This window comes from Trachypithecus francoisi, unplaced genomic scaffold, assembly GCF_009764315.1.
Source record: "Trachypithecus francoisi isolate TF-2019V2 unplaced genomic scaffold, Tfra_2.0 Contig00131, whole genome shotgun sequence".
Classification (NCBI taxonomy): Eukaryota; Metazoa; Chordata; class Mammalia; order Primates; family Cercopithecidae; genus Trachypithecus; species Trachypithecus francoisi.
The window spans coordinates 257,694-279,758 of record NW_022680483.1 but is presented as its reverse complement, the minus strand read 5'-3'; the positions used below and the strand labels follow the sequence as shown (position 1 = coordinate 279,758).

The 22,065-nt window shown below is 39.3% G+C and overlaps 1 protein-coding gene across 1 annotated transcript in view; it reads right to left on the bottom strand.

The window, feature by feature from the left end:
- Positions 1-22,065, bottom strand: part of LOC117062150 (probable ubiquitin carboxyl-terminal hydrolase FAF-Y) — a 224,474-nt gene that overhangs the window by 43,305 nt on the left and 159,104 nt on the right. The window contains 6 exon segments of the mRNA XM_033175384.1: positions 16-206; positions 2,590-2,810; positions 9,322-9,544; positions 10,891-11,037; positions 11,845-11,991; positions 12,300-12,408. Coding sequence (XP_033031275.1) covers positions 16-206; positions 2,590-2,810; positions 9,322-9,544; positions 10,891-11,037; positions 11,845-11,991; positions 12,300-12,408 — 1,038 coding nt within the window.

The following is a 22,065-nucleotide window of genomic DNA, read 5'->3' as shown; positions in this document are numbered from 1 at the left end:
CCACCCATAATTTACCTGAACTGTTTCCAAAATCCTCTGGGTACATAGTATTGTAGTCGGGAAGCAGCTAAATGACCAAAGATGATCTGAAGGTGTCTTAGGACACCAACATTGTACTCTTTCCTATCTTCTGTCTTACTTAAAGCTGGTTTGTCTTCAAATTGATGAGGATATCCAAATACATCATCTCGGGGATCAACATTACTCTAGAGACCAAAAGACATTGATGAGCTAATCTAACTTTGATAGTATAATGAAAGAAGTTGAAACAAATACCAAAAGTTAGTAAATGAAATGCTATTCATTTTTCACACTACTTCCAAAGCAGTTAATTTTAATATTAGTGATCATTTCACAGATGGGTTATGATAAAATATTTCACAGATAAGTATAAAAGAGTAGTTAAAAAAACATTAGAGGTAGTGTAATACAGTAAAGTTTGGTCAAGTAGACAGGACTAAAGACAAATGAGTGCTCTGCCATAAGTAACTTCAGGGAGTAAGTCACTTGGTCTTCCTAGGACTCAGTATCTTCTTGTGAGGATAATGCATTTTTCCCAGATTACATGAGATAGTCCATGTAATGTTATCACAATTATTAAAAATAAATATGGTTATTAAGACTAGTTGTGGAAAGAACGGGAGCATACACAAAAGCTCCAAAGGTCATAATCTCAAATACAGCTGCTTTACTAATGTCTAACATGTTTGTTTCTATATGCTTTGCTCTGTATCTGATATTTGTGTTACAGAAATAAATAATACCCAGTTCCCACCCTGGAGAAGCTCACTGCATAGAAAAAGTAGGCATACCCATGCATGCCACAGTACAGTGCTGAGAAAACATAAAGCACAAACAACCAAGTACAAAGGTGGGTGACGTAATTTGAAATTTTATGTACTGTTGGCCTCATTTACTTCTTGTCAGTATGATGAGCCATCTCTATTTTAAATTCAACACCCAATGGGGGGGTTGAATGAGCTATACAAGTAGGACTTAATTTCCAATTTCCTTCCAGTAGTGGCTCTTAACCTGGTATTGGTGAACAATCCACATGGGGATTCTACTACAAGTATAGCTACCCAGATGGGAATGCCTGGATGGTGTGATTTATTAGATCTTGAAAGGCAGAAGCAAGTGCCTGTAATCTCCATAAATGTTACACTACAATCTGAAACTCAAACTATTTCAGACCACTAAAGGGAAGAAATGTAGAAATTGGAGAACCATTTACTGCAGTTAAAATTTTGATTTCTGTATTTAGTTCCTATCAACATAAGTAAAAGATAAACAGTCTGAGTATAAACGTGACCAAGACTGGGCACGGTGGCTCATACCTGTAATCCCAGCACTTTGGGAGGCCGAGGTTGGCGGATCATGAGGTAAGGCGATCAAGGCCATCCTGGCTAAAAAGGTGAAATCCCGTCTCTACTAAAAATACAAAAATTAGCTGGGCATGGTGGTGGGCGCCTGTAGTCCCAGCTACTCGGGAGGCTGAGGCAGGAGAATGGCGTGAATCTGGAAGGTAGAGCTTGCAGTGAGCTGGGATTGTGCCACTGCACTCCAGCCTGGGAGACAGAGTGATACTCTGGCTCAAAAAAAAAAAAAAAAAAAAAAAAAAGACCAAAACTTTTTTTTTTCTTTTCAGATGGAGTCTCACTGTGTCACCCAGGCTGGAGTACCGTGGTGCGATCTCACCTCACTGCAACCTCTGCCTCCCAAGTTCAAGAGATTCTCCTGCCTCAGCCTCCTGAGTAGCTGGGACTACAGGCGCCCACCACTATGCCCAGCAACAGGCATGCACCACCACAGCTGGCTAATTTTTTTATTTTTAGTAAAACTGGGGTTTCACTCTGTTGGTCAGGGTGATCTCCAACTCTCCACCTCAGGTGATCTGCATGCCTTGGCCTCCCAAAGTGCTGGGATTACAGGCATGAGCCACCATGCCCAGCCAAATATAACCAAAACTACATTTTCCATACACACGTATTTAAGAGCTACATCTTAAATCTTAAATATGTGATCTGCCACTAAAAACTATCTTTTTTACTGCTTTATTTTCAACTGGATATATTTCATAGGCAGCCTGATTACAGTTGTTAATTAACATTGTTAACAGGTCCATGAAGCATTATTTGAGAAACAAATTTGTTTCCTTAGCAGAAAGAGCTCTAATTTGAGAAAAATAGAGAATCCTAAAAATAAGTACAGTTTATGAAACACAGACAATATAAAAAGTGAGAGAAATTAAATAATACATTTTAAAAAACAAGACAATGAAAATGTAATTATTAAAAACAAATAAATTCATCATTTTTCAAATACCGAATTACATTTACCATGTCACACAAAATGCGATTACATTAACTGTGGTTTGGAGACAAAAAAACAGTGCTAAAAATTATCAACTGGAGTTTCAAGTCTATTAGATAGTGAGTACTACAAGTATGCCAGACATAGTATCTCAGAGATTCTGCCTGGATCATCAAAATGTAGTCCCCACAAAATCCCATGAAAGTATAGTAATCCGAGGGAGAACAACAGCATCTGTTATCAGAATCTTCAAAGAAAACAGTAATTAAAATTTACCTCACCGTCCTGCTTCTCATCCCCGAACATATCATCATCTAAATCACTACCTGTGCCTTCAACTGCAAGAATACTGTTCCTGATAGAAGGTATCATGTATAGCTGCTGGATCACAGAGTTCATGTAACACGTAGCACCAGCATTTTTGAGTCCCACAAATCCTTTTGGTGGGCGGGGTCCAACAGGAGGCAGATATTCCCACTCAGTAAGTGCTTCACAAGCTGAATTAAAAAGAGAAAAGATGCTTATACTATGAAAATGGTGATTCTGTTCACCACTTTGAGGTTAACAAATTAATAAGAGCAACACCTCCTTTACCACCACAGCCACTTTGAAACAGTATTTTAAATTTTGACACTAACAATATGAGCCACTATACAGATTCTTAACTACAGACCTTGTTGATGTTTTTAATGATACTGCTTCTGTAACCATTTGAAGAGTCATATAAGATGGTATAATATTGGCCACTGCAGTGTCTCACGCCTGTAATCTCAGCAGTTTGGGAAGCCAAGGCAGGTAGGTCACTTAAGGTCAGGAGTTTGACACCCGTCTGACCAACATGGTGAAACCCCATCTCCAGTGAAAATACAAAGTTAGCTGAACGTGGTGGCACATGCCTGTAATTCGTTAGTTGGGAGGCTGAGGCAGGACAGTCGCTTGAACTCACGAGACAAAGGTTGTAGTGACTCCAGTCCGGGCAACAGAGAGAGACTCTGTCTCAAAAAAACAAGGTGGTATAGCACTAAATTTCTATGTGTTAATCACAGATTAGTGTTAACCATTATTATTGTACTCATTAAAAACTTCTGGCCGGACATGGTGGCTCACAACTGAAATCCCATCACTTTGGGAGGCCGAAGTGGGCAGATCACGGGGTCAGCAGTTCGAGACCCATGTCTGTACTAAAAATACAAAAATTGGCTGAGTGTGGTGGTGTGCGCCTGTAGTCCCAGCTACTCAGAAGGCTGAGGCAGGAGAATCACTTGAGCCCAGGATGCAGAGGTTGCAGTGAGCTGACACTGTGCCACTGCATTCCAGCCTGGCAACAGGGTAAGACTCCCTCTCAAAAACCGTAACAACAAAAAACTTCTATATCTAAGTGTATTCAATTCACTGTGGTCAGAACTCTCTATAAACAAAATACTATGGTTTTCTCACTTTTAATTGTATATAAGAGCACTGACTTATGTACAATGTAAGTATTGTATACAATACAAACTCGACTTTGACTCAAGTTGTGGTTCTGATTCTTTTTTTTTTTTTTTGAGACAGAGTCTCGCTGTATCACCCAGGCTGGAGTGCAGTGGTACGATCTCGGCTCACTGCAAGCTCCGCCTCCCGGGTTCACGCCATTCTCCTGCCTCAGCCTCCTGAGTAGCTGGGACTATAGGCGCCTGCCACCGCGCCGGGCTAATTTTCTGTATTTTTAGTAGAGACGGGGTTTCACCATGGTCTCCGATCTCCTGACCTTGTGATCGCCCACCTCAGCCTCCCAAAGTGCTGGGATACAGGCATGAGCCACCGCGCCCAGCCCTGACTCTTAAAAAGTATAACCTTCACGTAAATAGTTTCCTTCCTTAGTAAAGAGTGATAATTGCTTTGCCGATATCCAGTTTTATTGTGAGATAGTCAATGAGATGTGTATTTGAAATAACTGTGAGAACTATAAATCCCTCTTTTCCTTGCATGAAACCAAAACAACTTAAACATCAATCACCATCAGAGATGAATTACATAAATTGGAGCACACTGAACTATAAGTTATGTAGCTAATAAACAGAATTACACAGATCTTCATGTGCTGACAGGTGTGTTACTCAGTACAAAACAAAGTTAACAATTATTGTACTTTGTACATTTTCATTTGTACAGAACAAATAGCTATACATACATACAAATGCATAGACAGAGATAATGTCTGGACTGGAAACATAAAATCTGTAGGAAGTTAATAATTGTTAACACATATCCTCTCTTTTATAATTTAAAAATACATATTTACCAGGTATAAACACTAGTAAAATAAACAAGTGTTTCTAAAAAATAAACTCTTTTGAAACTACCCACTTTACCACATAAATACATTAGCTAAATAAATTAACAAAAGAAGTGTTTTTAAAAAAGAAACTCTTGGCCGGGCACGGTGGTGGCTCACACATGTAATCTCAGCACTTTGGGAGGCTACAGCAGGTCATCACCTGAGGTCAGGAGTTCTAGACCAGCCCGACCAACATGGCGAAACCCCGTCTCTACTAAAAATACAAAAATCAGTCAGTCATGGTGGCAGGTGCCTTGAATCCCAGCTACTCAGGTGGCTGAGGCAGGAGAATTGCTTGAACCTGGAGGTGGAGGTTGCAGTGAGCTGAGATCGCACTTTTGCACTCCAGTCTGGGGGACAAGAGCGAGTCTTGTCTCAAAAAAAAAGAAGAAACTTCTCTCTATGCAGATTCAACGGAACAAAAAAAGATCTGACCTTCTAATCAGGGAGTAATTAGGTAGAAACTCCTACAATGTGATTGAAAATATTCTCACCCAGGGAAATACATAAGCAAAGATAAATTTGTATTTATTAATTAAAGATTTATAATGCATGCTGTTGTTAATTATATTCTTAAGCCTTGGTTTTTTCGTTGAAATGAACTAAATTTTATATTATTATCTGTTATTTTAGTTACACCCACCTCCCACTCTGAGTTTCAGTTCTACGTAAGATCTGAAGATAGCTACTCACTTTATGGGACTGATCTAGGCATTTAGAGCTTAGTAAAATACACTCAAATTTATCTTCTCACATTGTGATCTTTAAAACCATACCTTCCTTAGAATTCAACAAAAATAACATTAAGCAACCTCAGTGTTAGGATTACAAAATCTTTCAATGCACACATTTTATTTTATTATTATTATTATTTTATTATACTTAAGTTCTAGGGTACATGTGCATAACGTGCAGGTTTGTTACATATGTATACTTGTGCCATGTTGGGTGCTGCACCCATCAACTTGTCAGCACCATCAATCATCATTTATCAGGTATAACTCCCAATGCAATCCCTCCCCCTTTCCCCCTCCCCATGATAGGCCCCAGTGTGTGATGTTCCCCTTCCCGAGTCCAAGTGATCTCATTGTTCAGTTCCCACTAAGAGTGAGAACATGCGGTGTTTGGTTTTCTGTTCTTGTGATAGTTTGCTAAGAATGATGGTTTCCAGCTGCATCCATGTCCCTACAAAGAACGCAAACTCATCCTTTTTTATGGCTGCCTAATATTCCATGGTGTATATGTGCCAAATTTTCTTAATCCAGTCTGTCACAGATGGACATTTGGGTTGATTCCAAGTCTTTGCTATTGTGAATAGTGCCGCAATAAACATATGTGTGCATCTGTCTTTATAGCAGCATGATTTATAATCCTTTGGGTATATACCCAGTAGTGGGATGGCTGGGTCATATGGTACATCTAGTTCTCCATAACGGTTGAACTAGTTTACAATCCCACCAACAGTGTAAAAGTGTTCCTATTTCTCCACATCCTCTCCAGCACCTGTTGTTCCTGACTTCTTAATGATTGCCATTCTAACTGGTGTGAGATGGTATCTCATTGTGGTTTTGATGTGCATCTCTCTGATGGCCAGTGATGATGAGCATTTTTTCATGTGTCTGTTGGCTGTATGAATGTCTTCTTTTGAGAAATGTCTGTTCATATCCTTTGCCCACTTTTTGATGGGGTTGTTTTTTTCTTGTAAATTTGTTTGAGTTCTTTGTAGATTCTGGATATTAGCCCTTTGTCAGATGAGTAGATTGCAAAAATTTTCTCCCATTCTGTAGGTTGCCTGTTCACTCTGATAGTAGTTTCTTTTGCTGTGCAGAAGCTCTTTAGTTTAATTAGATCCCATTTGTCAATTTTGGCTTTTGCTGCCATTACTTTTGGTGTTTTAGACATGAAGTCCTTGCCCATGCCTATGTCCTGAATGGTACTACCTAGGTTTTCTTCTAGGGTTTTTATGGTATTAGGTCTAACATTTAAGTCTCTAATCCATCTTGAATTATTTTCGTATAAGGAGTAAGGAAAGGATCCAGTTTCAGCTTTCTACTTATGGCTAGCCAATTTTCCCAGCACTATTTATTAAATAGGGAATTCTTTCCCCATTTCTTGTTTCTCTCAGGTTTGTCAAAGATCAGATGGCTGTGGATGTGTGATATTTTTTCTGAGGACACTGTTCTCTTCCATTGGTCTATATCTCTGTTTTGGTACCAGTACCATGCTGTTTTGGTTACTGTAGCCTTGTAGTATAATTTAAGTCAGGTAGTGTGATGCCTCCAGCTTTGTTCTTATGACTTAGGATTGTCTTGGCAATGAGGGCTCTTTTGGTTCCATATCAACTTTAAAGCCATTTTTTCCAATTCTGTGAAGACACTCATTGGTAGCTTGATGGGATGGCATTGAATCTATAAATAACCTTGGGCAGTATGGCCATTTTCACGATATTGATTCTTCCTATCCATGAGCATGGTATGTTCTTCCATTTGTTAGTGTCCTCTTTTATTTCACTGAGCAGTGGTTTGTAGTTCTCCTTGAAGAGGTCCTTTACATCCCTTGTAAGCTGGATTCCTAGGTATTTTTTCTCTTTGAAGCAATTGTGAATGGAAGTTCATTCATGATTTGGTTCTCTGTTTGTTACTGGTGTATAAGAATGCTTGTGATTTTTGCACATTGATTTTGTATCCTGAGACTTTGCTGAAGTTGCTTATCAGCTTAAGGAGATTTTGGGCTGAGACGATGGGGTTTTCTAAATATACAATCATGTCATCTGCAAACAGGGACAATTTGACTTCTTCTTTTGCTAACTGGATACTTTTTATTTATTTCTCTTGCCTGATTGCCCTAGCCAGAACTTCCAACACTATGTTGAATAGGAGTGGTGAGAGAGGGCATCCCTGTCTTGTGCCAGTTTTCAAAGGGAATTTTTCCAGTTTTTGCCCATTCAGTATGATATTGGCTGTGGGTTTGTCATAAATAGCTCTATTATTTTGAGGTACGTTCCATCAATACCGAATTTATTGAGTGTTTTTAGCATGAAGGGCTGTTGAATTTTGTCAAAAGCCTTTTCTGCATCTATTGAGATAATCATGTGGTTCTTGTCTTTGGTTCTGTTTATATGCTGGATTACATTTATTGATTTGCGTATGTTGAACGAGCCTTGCATCCCAGGGATGAAGCCCACTTGATCATGGTGGATAAGCTTTTTGATGTGCTGCTGAATCCGGTTTGCCAGTATTTTATTGAGGATTTTTGCATCGATGTTCATCAGGAAATTGGTCTAAAATTTTCTTTTTTTGTTGTGTCTCTGCCATGCTTGGTATCACGATGATGTTGGCCTCATAAAATGAGTTAGGGAGGATTCCCTCTTTTTCTATTGATTGGAATAGTTTCAGAAGGAATGGTACCAGCTCCTCCTTGTACCTCTGGTAGAATTCAGCTGTGAATCCATCTGGTCCTGGACTTTTTTTGGTGTGTAGGCTATTAATTGTTGCCTCAATTTCAGAGCCTACTATTGGTCTATTCAGGGATTCAACTTCTTCCTGGTTGAGTCTTGGGAGAGTGTAAGTGTCCAGGAAATTATCCATTTCTTCTAGATTTTCTACTTGATTTGCTTAGAGGTGTTTACAGTATTCTCTGATGGTACTTCGTATTTCTGTGGGGTCGGTGGTGATATCCCCTTTATCATTTTTATTGCATCTATTTGATTCCTCTCTCTTTTCTTCTTTATTAGTCTTGTTAGCGATCTGTCAATTTTGTTGATCTTTCAAAAAAACAACTCGTGGACTCATTGATTTTTTGGAGGGTTTTTTGTGTCTCTATCTCCTTCAGTTCTGCTCTGATCTTAGTTATTTCTTGCCCTCTGCTAGCTTTTGAATGTGTTTGCTCTTGCTTCTCCAGTTCTTTTAATTGTGATGTTAGAGTGTCAATTTTAGATCTTTTCTGCTTTCTCTTGTGGGCATTTAGTGCTATAAATTTCCCTCTACACACGGCTTTAAATGTGTCCCAGAGATTCTGGTATGTTGTATCTTGTTCTCATTGGTTTCAAAGAACATCTTTATTTCTGCTTCATTTCGTTATGTACCCAGTAGTCATTCAGGAGCAGGTTGTTCAGTTTCCATGTAGTTGAGCGGTTTTGATTGAGTTTCTTACTCCTGAGTTCTAGTTTGATTGCACTGTGGTCTGAGAGACAGTTTGTTATAATTTCTGTTCTTGTACATTTGCTGAGGAGTGCTTTACTTCCAATTATGTGGTCAATTTTGGAATAAGTGCGATGTGGTGGTGAGAAGAATGTATATTCTGTTGATTTGGGGTGGAGAGTTCTATAGATGTCTGTTAGGTCCGCTTGGTGCAGAGATGAGTTCTCAATGCATACATTTTAAATATAAACTTTTTATGGCATTAAATTTGCCTTCCTATTACTCTGAAGTTTCGGTTTTATTTCACATATGACTACATAAAACTCATCTAAACAAAGTATAAAGGATCATTTAAAAGACATATCTAAAAATTTTTCTGAATTAATGTTATCTGACTAAAACAGTTTTAATTATATATCTGACAACTAAAAATGTTAAACTCATTGGATCAAAAAAATCCATCACAAGTTAATTTTTTCTAAAACATCAAATAAAATTTTAAACTGTAGTATCATTAATGAACAATACAGCTTTATAATTTAAAATACTCACTAGTTATTGCTGTGCCTATGTAATATATTTCAGTCAAACAGTCTACTATCTGTTTGAGATTCCTTACACAGCCAATAGCTAATGCTACAAGTAGCTCAAAACCAGCATTGATGGTAACGGGTGAACTACAGACTGGAACAGCTTGCTCAGCTGGCAGTTCTCCACTTCTTAAATATTGCAGGTAAACTTTGGATGCAGGAAAGATGAAATCATCAATTAATTCCTAGTAAGTTAGAAAAAGACATTAGATGTTATTAGTAGAAAATACAGGTTAGAAAAAACATCTCTTCAAAGGAAATACTTTTAATAATTATTTGACATAACTAAATATCTCATTATATATCTCAAAACAAAACAAAACTGTATAAAAACCCCAGAGAACAATTAATAAATGTAATCAGTTTTCTAGATCAGATTTTTTGAAATGATTTAAACAATTTTATACAAAGAAAAGAGACATTCTAAATAAATTTAACTTCTTTAATCAGATATAAACATAAACAAATTCATTTCAAATAGGAACAGAATGCATCAAAGTTAGTCTTTTTCTTGAATTGCATAACATATAAAAAGCTCACCAAGAAATACTGTATAAAAAATGAAGTTTTGCAAGATGGAAATTTCTCTCATTTAGAAATCTAGTCAAGAAAAATTGAGATTATTCAACATGAAAATCAATCAATGCTGCTTACTGACTTTCCATACCACTTTATCAAAACTCTGATTTGTAATTACTTTACAACTCTTGGCCAGGGGCGGTGACTCAAGCCTGTAATCCCAGCACTTTGGGAGGCCAAGACGGACGGATCACGAGGTCAGGAGACCGAGACCATCATGGCTAACACGGTGAAACTCCATCTCTACTAAAAAATACAAAAAAAAAAAACTAGCCGGGCGAGGTGGCGGGCGCCTGTAGTCCCAGCTACTGGGGAGGCTTAGGCAGGAGAATGGCGTAAACCCGGGAGGCAGAGCTTGCGGTGAGCTGAGATCCGGCCACTGGACTCCAGCCTGGGCGACAGAGTGAGACTCTGTCTCAAAAAAACAAAAAACAAAAAACAAAAACCAAAATCTCTTCAAGTGAGGTACTGTAACCTCTTCAGAGATCCTTTTTAAAAGAGAAGTGGGACATGAAAAAAGAAAAAAACATCAAGATTATGTCTCAAAGCCATTATACAGAGTTCAATCAGATACATTTGCTAACAAACATTTATAAAGTCATGATAAGAAGTTCAGTACCAAAATTCAGAACTTACCTTAGTGAAGCCGGGCACGCGGCTCACCCACTTTGGGAGGTGGAGGTGGAGGGATCACTTGAGGTCAGGAGGTCAACACCAGCCTGGCCAAGATGGTGAAACCCGGCCTCTACCAAAAATACAAAAATTAGTCAGGTGTGGTGACACATGCCTGTAGTCCTAGGTATTTGGGAGAATGAGGCAGGAGAATCGCTTGAACCTGGAAGGTGGAGGCTGTGGTGAGCTGAGATGGCACCACTGTGCTCCAGTCTGGGCCACAGAGTGAGATTCCATCTCAAAAAAAAAAAAAAGAAAAGAAAAAAAAAAGAGTACTTACTTTAACGAGATTAGCACCTCCTTTTTCACAACCAAAGTGATACTTTTTCTCCGAAGTTTGAAAGGCCAGTAACTCTTTTGTTACCCCAAGGTGGCCTTCCAGTATCAGCTCTTCAACACCTGTTTCACCTGTGCTTTTAACGTTATCCTGCAAAATGAAAAAATACTATAGGCCCAACTTATAACATGGAGATAGAAAAGGACAGGGAGTTAGGAGAACAGAGAGCTAGAGGGAAATGAGATCTATACAATTTCCCCAAACGCACAAGTGGTTTCCTATTTCTTTTTTAGAAGTCTCTAGAACAGTAAACGTAAGCAATTTTGCTCCCACAAGACACAAACATATTTGGGATTTACAACCACAGGGAAAGGAGGTTACTATGGCACTGAGTGGAAGAGGCCCGAAATGCTGCTCAATATCCTGCAATGCACAGCAAAGCTCCTCCCAAAAAGGAATTATCTGGGTACACAATGTCAATAGCCAGGGTTCAAAAACCATGTTCCGTAAGTAAGCTTTATAATCTACTAGAAGAACGCTAACCTGAAGCCCAATGCCATATACTTCAGAAATATACTCTCACAGAACTCTGTGAAATAAGACAACAGATGGTTCAATGAAAATACCAATCTCAAATTTGACCTTTTAAAAAGTCTTCAAATGTGATAATTCCCCAAAAAACACCAAAGTGAAAGAAACGGAATTATCAGCATTCCAAGTTCCAAGAAAAGTAAAACACACCGAACGAAACCAGCTATGTGTGTTTCTATGAATCTAAGTTATCAACTCACCAGTGAAAAGTATACATTTTGTTTGCATTCATTCTCAGAGGCATTTTGAGAATTTACTCTCCTAAGTCATCAAATAAAAATAGAGATTAAATAAGATTCCAAACCTCCTTTTAATAAGACAGCTGATTTGATCGTGACATAATAAACTAAATACTATTCAACTTACCCGAATCCTTTTGAGCCAATCAATTTCATTGACAAGAAGAACTTCAGCATTGGGTATGTTAATATTGCCATTGTAAGCATAATTGAGAAGGTGCCGTAAAAGTGTGAAATAATCACCTGAGTATTTACTCCTCTCTCTTGCTGTGCTCTGAAATATTAAATTAAAACAACATGAATTCACAAGTCTACACTCAGAGTCCCTGTAATTTTTTTAAAACCAATTGGTAATACTTCATATCAATGACAAAAACAGTAAGCTCTTTATTTTTCCAAGACATACTATATTTGTCTCAAGAACTGTAAGAAAAAAGTCAATCTATAAATAGTAAAAAACTGTAATACTGCATTTATTAATGATGCCTTTTCTAAATATAACGCAAGCTATATAGTAACTTTCTGAATATCTGTCATGTTAAGAATGCATTATACTGAGAAGTTCATCTGAAAACATCTCACCCCCAATACGGTAAACAGTAAAGTAACGAAGAAAAGCAGAGGCCTGTGTCCCATGCAACATCTGGTGCACATTAAAAAGAACTGCTCCTGTGCCAACTGACGAACAGTTCTGAAATAAAAACACAATGTAATTCATGAACAACAACAAAATAATTCCAACACTGATGTATCTTTAATAGGATGTATACATCAACAGTAAAATACAAGGTAACCCCCATTTTAGCATTTGGCTAGCAACACAGAATAAATGAGTTTAAAATATTTGTCAGGGAGCTAATCCTCAAATTGTCACCTATAGGCTGGGAATATTACTACTTACTATTTCAAGTTTCTTAATGTATGATTTCTTAGATTTTCTAATATTTAGTGTGAATCAGGGCTCAAGGTGAATCATGTCAAAGGTAAGCATCAATCAATAAAATATAAGCCTCTTATTTTGTAAGACATATTTTTAACAACCTCTCTAGGAAATGTCTGGAAACACCCTCTAGGTACTATACAAAGGTGCTATGCATTAAGCTTCTGTATATCTTTTTTAGCCTCCCCAGAATCACTTTCAACAAACTGCATTGGAGCAAGCAACTCATGGATATGCAACATGGCTAAAGATATGTCTGATTGTATCAACGATTCTCAAATGTGATTATCAGACCAACAACATTAACATCATTTGAGAACCTTTAAGATATGCAGCTTCTCAGATTCCATGCAATGCTTACTGAGTCATTAACTCTGGGAGACAAACTCAGAATCTCTCTTTTTTTTTCTCTCTCTCTCTCCCACCCCTCACCTCCCCCAAACTTTAATCAATTGAACTTTTCAAGGGCTTACAAAAGTCCCTCCTATTTATGAAACCCACAGATGGCATTCAGAAATCATCAAATTATAGTATCAAAGAGTTCCACATGTATGCCGTTCTTCACAATTTTCTGAAGAGATGGTCCAGCTGTGTTAAATTCCTAAAGGTGTCTGAGACTCCAGATTTTAGGATATTTAGCAGCATTTCCAGCCTCTCACCACTAGATGCCAGTAACAACCTTACTAATCCCACTTCCAGTTATGAACCAGGCTTAGAGTAAAATCTAAAGTAGTATCTATTGACCCACATAAAATATGACCGATATAAAACAATCACATGGATTGTCCGTTATCTCTATGAGCTCTTCATACATAATTGTTCTCCTTTTTCATCCTGCCTCGGCTACACCAACCTTGCTATTTTTCTAACAAGCTAAGTAGGCTTATGCCAGGAATCTTCATAGTTGTTGATCCTGCTGCAAACTTACGTGATTATTCCCTTATTCGTTCATTTAGATATTTACTTGAAAGTCACCCTGGCAACAAAGTATTTTGTGATTGTCCTATATAAAACCAAACTGTACTTTATAACAAACGAATCCTGCCTCATGCATTTTATATGGAATCAATAATCTTACTTAAAAACGAAGCAAACAAAAAGCTTCATACCATATCCACTAAAACAAACACCTAACATCTAGGAACTCAAATTAGGAGGTTAACATACTATTTAAGTATTTTAAGGAAAATTTTTAAGGCACAAAAACGTATGAACTCTGAGATTAGAAAACAATCAGTGCTTCATAAATTACACTGAAAGCAAAGCTACGGGACAGATACTTACGAACCCTCCAAAGAAATAGCACATCAACCCAAAACTGACAGGACCCTGGAAATCAACAATTTATATCAACCAAGCAAATACTGAGCCAAGAGATAATTTTTAAAACAGTAGAGGCCGGGCGCGGTGGCTCAAGCCTGTAATCCCAGCACTTTGGGAGGCCGAGACGGGCGGATCACGAGGTCAGAAGATCAAGACCATCCTGGCTAACATGGTGAAACCCCGTCTCTACTAAAAATACAAAAAAACTAGCCGGGCGACGTGGCGGGCGCCTGTAGTCCCAGCTACTCGGGAGGCTGAGGCAGGAGAATGGCGTGAACCCGGGAGGCGGAGCTTGCAGTGAGCTGAGATCCGGCCACTGCACTCCAGCCTGGGCGGCAGAGCGAGACTCCGTCTCAAAAAAAAAAAAAAAAAAAAAAACAGTAGGAAAGTCTTGTGGTGTTGCCATACCACCTCCCAGGCACAGCTGAAGCCTTCAGAACTGCAAACCACATTCCCAATGTGAGGCCCGGATCCCTGATTCTGGAAGGAGTAAAGATGACCTTATGTGCGAATTTATTGTGTCTTATGTCTAGGAGTTATATAAAGAATTAGTGAAATACACGTATCTCTGTTTTGCCTAACTCAGAACTCACTCATGGTTGAAAATGCCAGGCATTGGTCACAAACATCTAAGTTCCTGGGAGCAAAGTATACGGTTAACCCATAAAACAGACAACTTGCAAAACGGGGCAAAAGCTGGAGAGATCTTTCTTTTGGAGAAATCAGGATATTCTAAAGCAGTGAAATGCACTAAAGAATTTAGAAAATCATGCACATGCTCATGACAGGAGACATTCTCAAAAACATGTAAAACTGTTAGCCCTCAGGCTTATCTACAGCTTCAATATGAGAAAAAAACCGAAGGCTGAGGCAGAATTATAAAGTCTCCCTAAGTATAAAAGGGGTGTGTTAGTACAGATACAGTTTTAAAAACTGACAGTTTTTATATTACACTCAGTCAAAACACTGGTGCAATGCAGGCTAACCCTTCAATAACTAAGAAGACACCTTGGAGAAATGAAGAAAACTTCCAGAGTTAACACATTGTAAGATTTGAATATAGTTTTCTAAAAAACAACAACCAAACAACAACAAAAAAACACAAAACAAACGAAAGTATGACCAATGTGAAGTGAAAAGCAGAAACTGAAAATGTCCTGAAGTTTATACACGAAGACCATAAAAAACCAAGTTTTGGCCGGGCACAGTGGCTCGTGCCTCTAATCCCAGCACTTTGGAAGGCCAAGCTGGGTGGATCACGAGATCAGGAGATCGAGACCATCCTGGCCATCCCGGCTAACACGGTGAAACCCCGTCTCTACAAAAAATACAAAAATGAGCCAGGCATGGTGGTGTATGCCTATAATCCCAGCTACTCGAGAGGCTGAGACAGGAGAATCGCTTGAACAGGGAAGGCATAGGTTGCAGTGAGCCAGGACTGCGCCCCTGCACTCCAGCCTGGGTGACAGTGAGACTCTGTCTTCAAAAAAAAAAAAAAAAAAAGAGTTAAGCCTAAAGAAAAAAAAAAAATAGACAAATGATAAAAGAACATGAGAGTATCGATGAGACAAATTATAGAAGAAAATATGGACTATCTAGAGATAAAAAAGCACAATGACGGAAATGAAAAGTTCATTCAAGAAGTATAATGGCACATTTGAGCAGGTAAAGATTAAGTCTGAAGAAATGAAAATTGAAATAACCCAGTCTAAGAACAGAAAAAATAATTTTTTTAAAGTGTGAAAAACCTAACAAGTACACAGAACACCATGAAGTAGACCAATGCATGCAATATGGCTGTCCCATAAGTGCAGAAGGAGAAGAGGCAGAAAGAATATCTGAAGACATAAATGGCTGAAAATTCCGAAACTTGATGAAATATCTGAATGTCCAAATTTTGGAAATGTAAAAACCTCCAGGGAGACAGTCAGCCACATCAAGAAAATTATAATCAGTCAACAGCCAAGACAATTGTAAAAACAGAAAGGGAGAAGCAATTTGTCATGCAGAAGGGAGTCTTGATTGACAACAGTCAGCTCAGAATGCACGGAAAATATGGAAGCCATTTGCTATGTAGAAGGGAGTACTGATTAACAACAAACAGCTCAGAAAGCAAGGAAAATACAGAAGCCAGAAGGCAGTAACAAAATGTTAACAGAAAAAAGCTATCAAACAAGCAATCTGTATCTGGCAAGTGATACTTCAAGCAAAAATGCCTAGATACAGAAAAGCTAAGAGAATATGTTACCACCCCTGCTCTACAAGGATTGGTAGGAGGAAGTCATCAAGTTAAAATGAAAGGACATTGGACAGTGATCTTAAGCCACAGAAGAATTAACACTGTAAAGAAAGCTGCTATTACTATTACAAAACTGGCAAAGGTAACTATTATTATTGTACTTCTGGTAGGCAGCTATTACATAAGACAATTATAAATCCATTTTAACAGACACAATGGATACAGATATACTCTGAGACAATAATATAGATTAGGAAGGATGGAAAGTACAAAAGCAGCATATTTATATACTGTTGAAACTAAACTTTATATAATTCAAACAAGTTAGCATTATTCAACATAGGCTATTTTAAGTTTAGGATATTAACTAAAGTCTCAAATATAATTAATAAAAAATATAAAAAATACAGAAAAGGGAGTAAGCACATTTTTAAAAAACCAACCAAATTTTTAAAATGAGCAATGGAGGAACTGAGGATCAAATAGTATAGAGGACACGCAGAAAACAAGCAGGTAAATGTCAGAGTAAGCCATTCCTTGCTTGTAATAACTTTAAATGTAAGCTCTGTGTGAAAAGGCAGAGATCGGCAAAATGCACTTTTAAAAAATGGATTCACCTATATGATATTTATGCAAGTCTCACTTTAGGTGTAAAGACACAGAGGTTAGAAGGAAGATGTTACAGGGTTCTGGGAAGAGAGCAAGAGTGAACTACAGAGCACCATGAATCTGTCTCTCCGACTAGATAATAGGTGCAGTTGGTAGAATCATCTGATACAAATATTTTGGAATCCTACAGTCTATCTAAAGGTTTACAGCTTTCAAAAGAAGAGTTGGATGGTAAACTACAATTAAATTTGATCAATTTCATAACTTAGCTCAACAGCAGCTACCTATGCTCCATCAACTACCACTGTGGTATGCTGCCTTGCAAACACTTCTGGAGCAGCCTGCAAGAGCCAGGATGGACAGAAAGAACCCTGCCCTCTAAATCTCAGGAAGACTTGTGCACCAGTTGTCACTTCTGATTAAGATGGTCCCGACAGAGGCCGGGCGCGTTGGCTCAAGCCTGTAATCCCAGCACTTTGGGGGGCCGAGACGAGCGGATCACGAGGTCAGGAGATCGAGACCATCCTGGCTAACACGGTGAGACCCCATCTCTACTAAAAAATACAAAAAACTAGCCGGGCGAGGTGGCAGGCGCCTGTAGTCCCAGCTATTGGGCAGGCTGAGGCAGGAGAATGGCGTAAACTCGGGAGACGGAGCTTGCAGTGAGCTGAGATACGGTCACCGCACTCCAGCCTGGGCTGATAGAGCGAGACTCTGTCCCAAAAAAAAAAAAAAGATGGTCCCGACAGAGGTGTTCAGTTATTGTTATATTCCCCAGCCATTTTGCAGGAGCTTCCTCCTCCTGCTGAAGCAACTTTCAGGGGATTAAAAGAGCCAGAGCCTTTTCCTCTCGCATTTTGTATTGAGATTTGAGCAGCTACGAGAGGGGAAAGAAGCACACCTAAAGAAAAGGCACTTAAAATTATCAAGTCAGGAAGAGAGAGAAAAAATAATAAAGAAAAGTGAACACAGCCCAGGAACCTGTGGGAAACCATCAAGCAGACCTACCTACACATTTTGGAAGTTCAAAGAGAAGAGAGAAAGAAACAGAGTTTTAACAGAACAGTTATCAAGAATGTCACAAATTTTAGGAAACAAACACCCAAGAAGCCCAAGAAACTCCAAGTAAGATAAAGTCAAAGAAACACACACAAAGATACACGCTTATTAAACTGTCTAAAACAAAGACAATCTTGAAAGCAGCAAGAAAAGTGACTAGTCATAAACTAAGGACTGTCACTGATAATCAGCGGATTTCTGGTTTTTTTTTTTTTTGAGATGCAGTTGCACTGTATTTTATGTACATATACACCCAAATATAAAAGCATACTGGTGAGCACTAGACTGTTCTTGGAAGCTCTAATTTTTATCTATAGCCAGTGCTATATAAAAGACCACCATTGTGTTGTATTACGTTTGGATGACAGAAAACTCTGAAATGATGTTGGTTTTTCTTACTTTTTCCTCCTAGAATGCCCGAGTCTAAAAGGGTATGAAGCAGCCTCGCCCAAACAGATACACAGAAACAACTGAGATACTGCCTTTGTCTTTATGAAGATACAAAATACCTCAGAGACAGAAAGTTCTAAATCAAAAGCCTTATTTTTTACAATATATATTTCTGATAAAAAATACAGATGATCATTCCCCCAAACCAAACATATGCTTAAGATTCATGCTGAGATATCAACTGATTTTCCTTTTTTTTTAAACAGCTCATTGTTACGCAGTTAACATGAAGAAACCATTATCACTCTAGAATAAAACTTGTTGTGCAGTATTAATCAACCATGGAATCATTTAGGTATTGCTGTGAGATTTTTTAAGGAATCAGAGAGACTGATGGGGTTCAGGAGGATATTTATTATTTAGGTGCAGTGGCCCAGTTGGATTAACATCCAAAGGATTGAGGGCTGAACAAAGAGTTACCTTTTAAGCATTTCCTGGGGGTGGGAGGAGATCTGTGCAGCAGGAAGCATATTACAGAAGTGAGAAACAATGACAGCTATTCAATTAATTAAAACATGCATTACATCACTTCTTACTTTTCAAGGAATAACATGTTTTGCGACTTGAGTGTATCTGTCTAGTGACCTTGCAGCTGCACAGCTAGAGAACCAGGGTCTTCACCATGCCTAGGAAAGGAGGAGAGATAAGGCTCACTAGCCACAGAAAAACAGGCAGTTACTTTTTAAAGGACTCCAGCTCTTTCTCTTCCTTAGGGGAAACTGGGTTTTCTTACATACAACTGAGTTTTTGCTTACACTCTTTAACTTCTTTTAATTCCTGTTCCAGTACAAACATCTAAGTTATAAGGTTTATAAAGTGTAGTTTTTAGGTTCAGTTGGAGTATTTTTATTTATAGGTTAAAATTCTTGAAACACTGTTTTTTTTTTTTTTTTGAGACAGAGTCTTGCTCTGTCGCCCAAGCTGGAGTGCAGTGGCCGAATCTCAGCTCACTGCAAGCTCCGCCTCCCGGGTTCACACCATTCTCCTGCCTCAGCCTCCCGAGTAGCTGGGACTACAGGCGCCCACCACCTCGCCCGGCTAGTTTTTTTAGTAGAGACCGGGTTTCACCGTGTTAGCCAGGATGGACTCAATCTTTTGACCTTGTGATCCACCCGCCTCGGCCTCCCAAAGTGCTGGGATTACAGGCTTGCGCCACTGCGCCCAGCCGAAACACTGTTAAATGCAAAAACTCCCTTCAAAACAAAACAAACTACCTTACATTTGGCATTAAAGTTTCTTGATGTCTGCTTTTATGTGTACACCACCCTCCAGGAAACTACATGTTCAGCTATCCAGAAGCTCTCTGAAGCCTGTCTTCTTGGTTTTCTAAGGAGGTTTCATTACATAGGCATGATTAAATAATCTACTGGCCACCAGCGGTCAACTTGACCTTCAGCTGCTCTCCCCTCCTAGAAACTGCTCCCTGGGGCTAAGAGTACCAACCCTCTAATTGTCAGTGGTGGGTCTTTGTTCTTAGAGGTCCCAAGATGGCAGCAAGCCTTCTGTTCTTTGACCTGTAGTTCTTGGCCTCACAGATTTTAAGGAATGGAATCTTGGGTCATGCAGTGAGTGTTACAGCTCTTATTAGAAGCCATGGTTCATGGAAGAGAACCGTGGAACCCAGCGACTAGTATTCAGCTTGATTAGGACTGAACCCAGGCACTTGGCTGCACAAGAACAATGGCAAACCTCTAGCCCAATCAGGAGTAGCAGTGGGTGCCTCCCTGGATCAGAAGCGCAGTGGATACCCTGCCAGATCTGGAGGGGTAGAAGTCAATGTTGGGTCTGCAATGGCAGCATTCAGCAGTGGTGGAAGGCGAGTGGAAGCTTAGTTTGAGCCAGAACAAACGCAGACCAGAAAGTGTGCAGTTGTGAGATTTAACAGAGTGAAAACAGAGCTCCCATACAATGGGAGGGGACCCAAACAGGGTGCCACTGCCAATTTGAATGCCTGAGTTTATATTAGATCATTGTCCCTCCCCTCTATGCTCTCAGGCGATAGATGATTTAACTATTTCTTTATCTCCTGCTTTTAGCCTAACTGGTATTTTAGTGAGTTCTCTTTACTCCCTGATTGGTCAGGAGTAAGTTGAGTTACAAGCTCTATTTAAAGGTGGGTTCAGTGACCTTTCCCAGATAGGCTTAGGAATTGTTAGTTGGCCTAGGAAATCCAGCTAGTCCTGTCTCTCATAATCATGCTTTCCTCTTTCCACTCAACACTAGAATATAAAGAGACAGCACTTTGGTGACTCCAAAGGAGTCTACTCCAGGAAAAAGGGACAAACACCAAACACATTTCACAAGCTCACATCTACCAAAAAGAAAACCCCAGTGATACAGGAGTTAAGAAAAAATTACTCAGGCAGATAGTAAGGATGTTGGAGTCCTTGATAAGGCTTTTCTTTTTCATGAAAAGCAGCCCCAAATCATTTTCCAACAAAGAGCAGCCTGTAAGGTACAGTTGCAGACACAGACAAACAAGCTGGAAGCTTGCACAGGTGAAGGCAGGCAGGAACAAGGGACTAGGCATTTTCAAGATGGTGGCTCCCTCTTACCTTCTCTGCCAGCCTCTCTGCCAGCCAGTGTACAGTAAGGAGCAGACAAGATAGCTCCGATCAACTGGAACAGCCCAATTTGCATAATAACCTTAGGGTGGGGCCTCTGGACGCAGTGGCTCACCCCTGTAATTCCAGCAACTTTGGGAGGCCCAGGTGGGAGGATCACTAGGTCAGGAGTTCGGTAACAGCCTGACCAACATGGTGAAACCCCATCTCTACTAAAAATACAAAAATTAGCTGGGTGTGGTGGTGTGCACCTGTATTCCCAGCTACTGGCTACTCAGGAGGCTTAGGCAGGAGAATTGCTTGAACCTGAGAGGTGGAGGTTGCAATGAGCCGAGATTGTGCCACTGCACTCCAGCCTGGGGAACAGAGCAAGACCTCCCTCTCAAAAAAAAAGAAAAGAAAAGAAAAGATAAAAAGATTAGGGTGGGGCAATCAGCCTTCCTTGCACACTATGTAAACATCATACCTGATCAAACCAATCTGTGAGTCCTATGTAAATCAGACACAGCCTCCTCAAACTGGGCTAGAAAATCCAGTGCATGGGCTGCCAGCCAGTCCTTTCTCCTCAGAGACCCCTCTCTCTGTAGAGACAACTGCTTCTCTTTCTCTCCTCTTCTATTAAACCTCCGCTCCTAAACACCTTCAGTGTGTCTGTGCCCTAAGTCTTCCTGGTGGATGCCCATGAGCTCCAGGGTGTACGCACCAGACAACATAGCCGTTTCACCAGGACCAGAGTGTTCAATTGTTGAAATGTTCAAAGGGTTAAAATAAAGTTTTCCCTTTTCCAAAATCATTTATTTTATAACAAGACAGTACAGGTCGACCATCGCTAATACAAACATCAGAAATGTTCTCTAATCCGAAACTTGAGTGCTGAGATGACACAAGTGAAAAACTCCATCCCTCCGTCCTTAACACAATCTTTGTTTCATGCACAAAACTATTAAATATACAAAATTACCTTCATGAAGGTAGATGAAAAATGAATTTCCTGTTTAGACTGGTTTCCCATCACCAAGATATGCAAACATTCTAAAACCCCAAACACTTCTGAGTCCCAAGCATTTCAAATAAAGGATACTCAACCTGTATTTCTTAACGTATAAGACCAATACTATTCACCTAACAAAGCTAGACAAATATTTTTTCCAAAAAAAAGGAAGG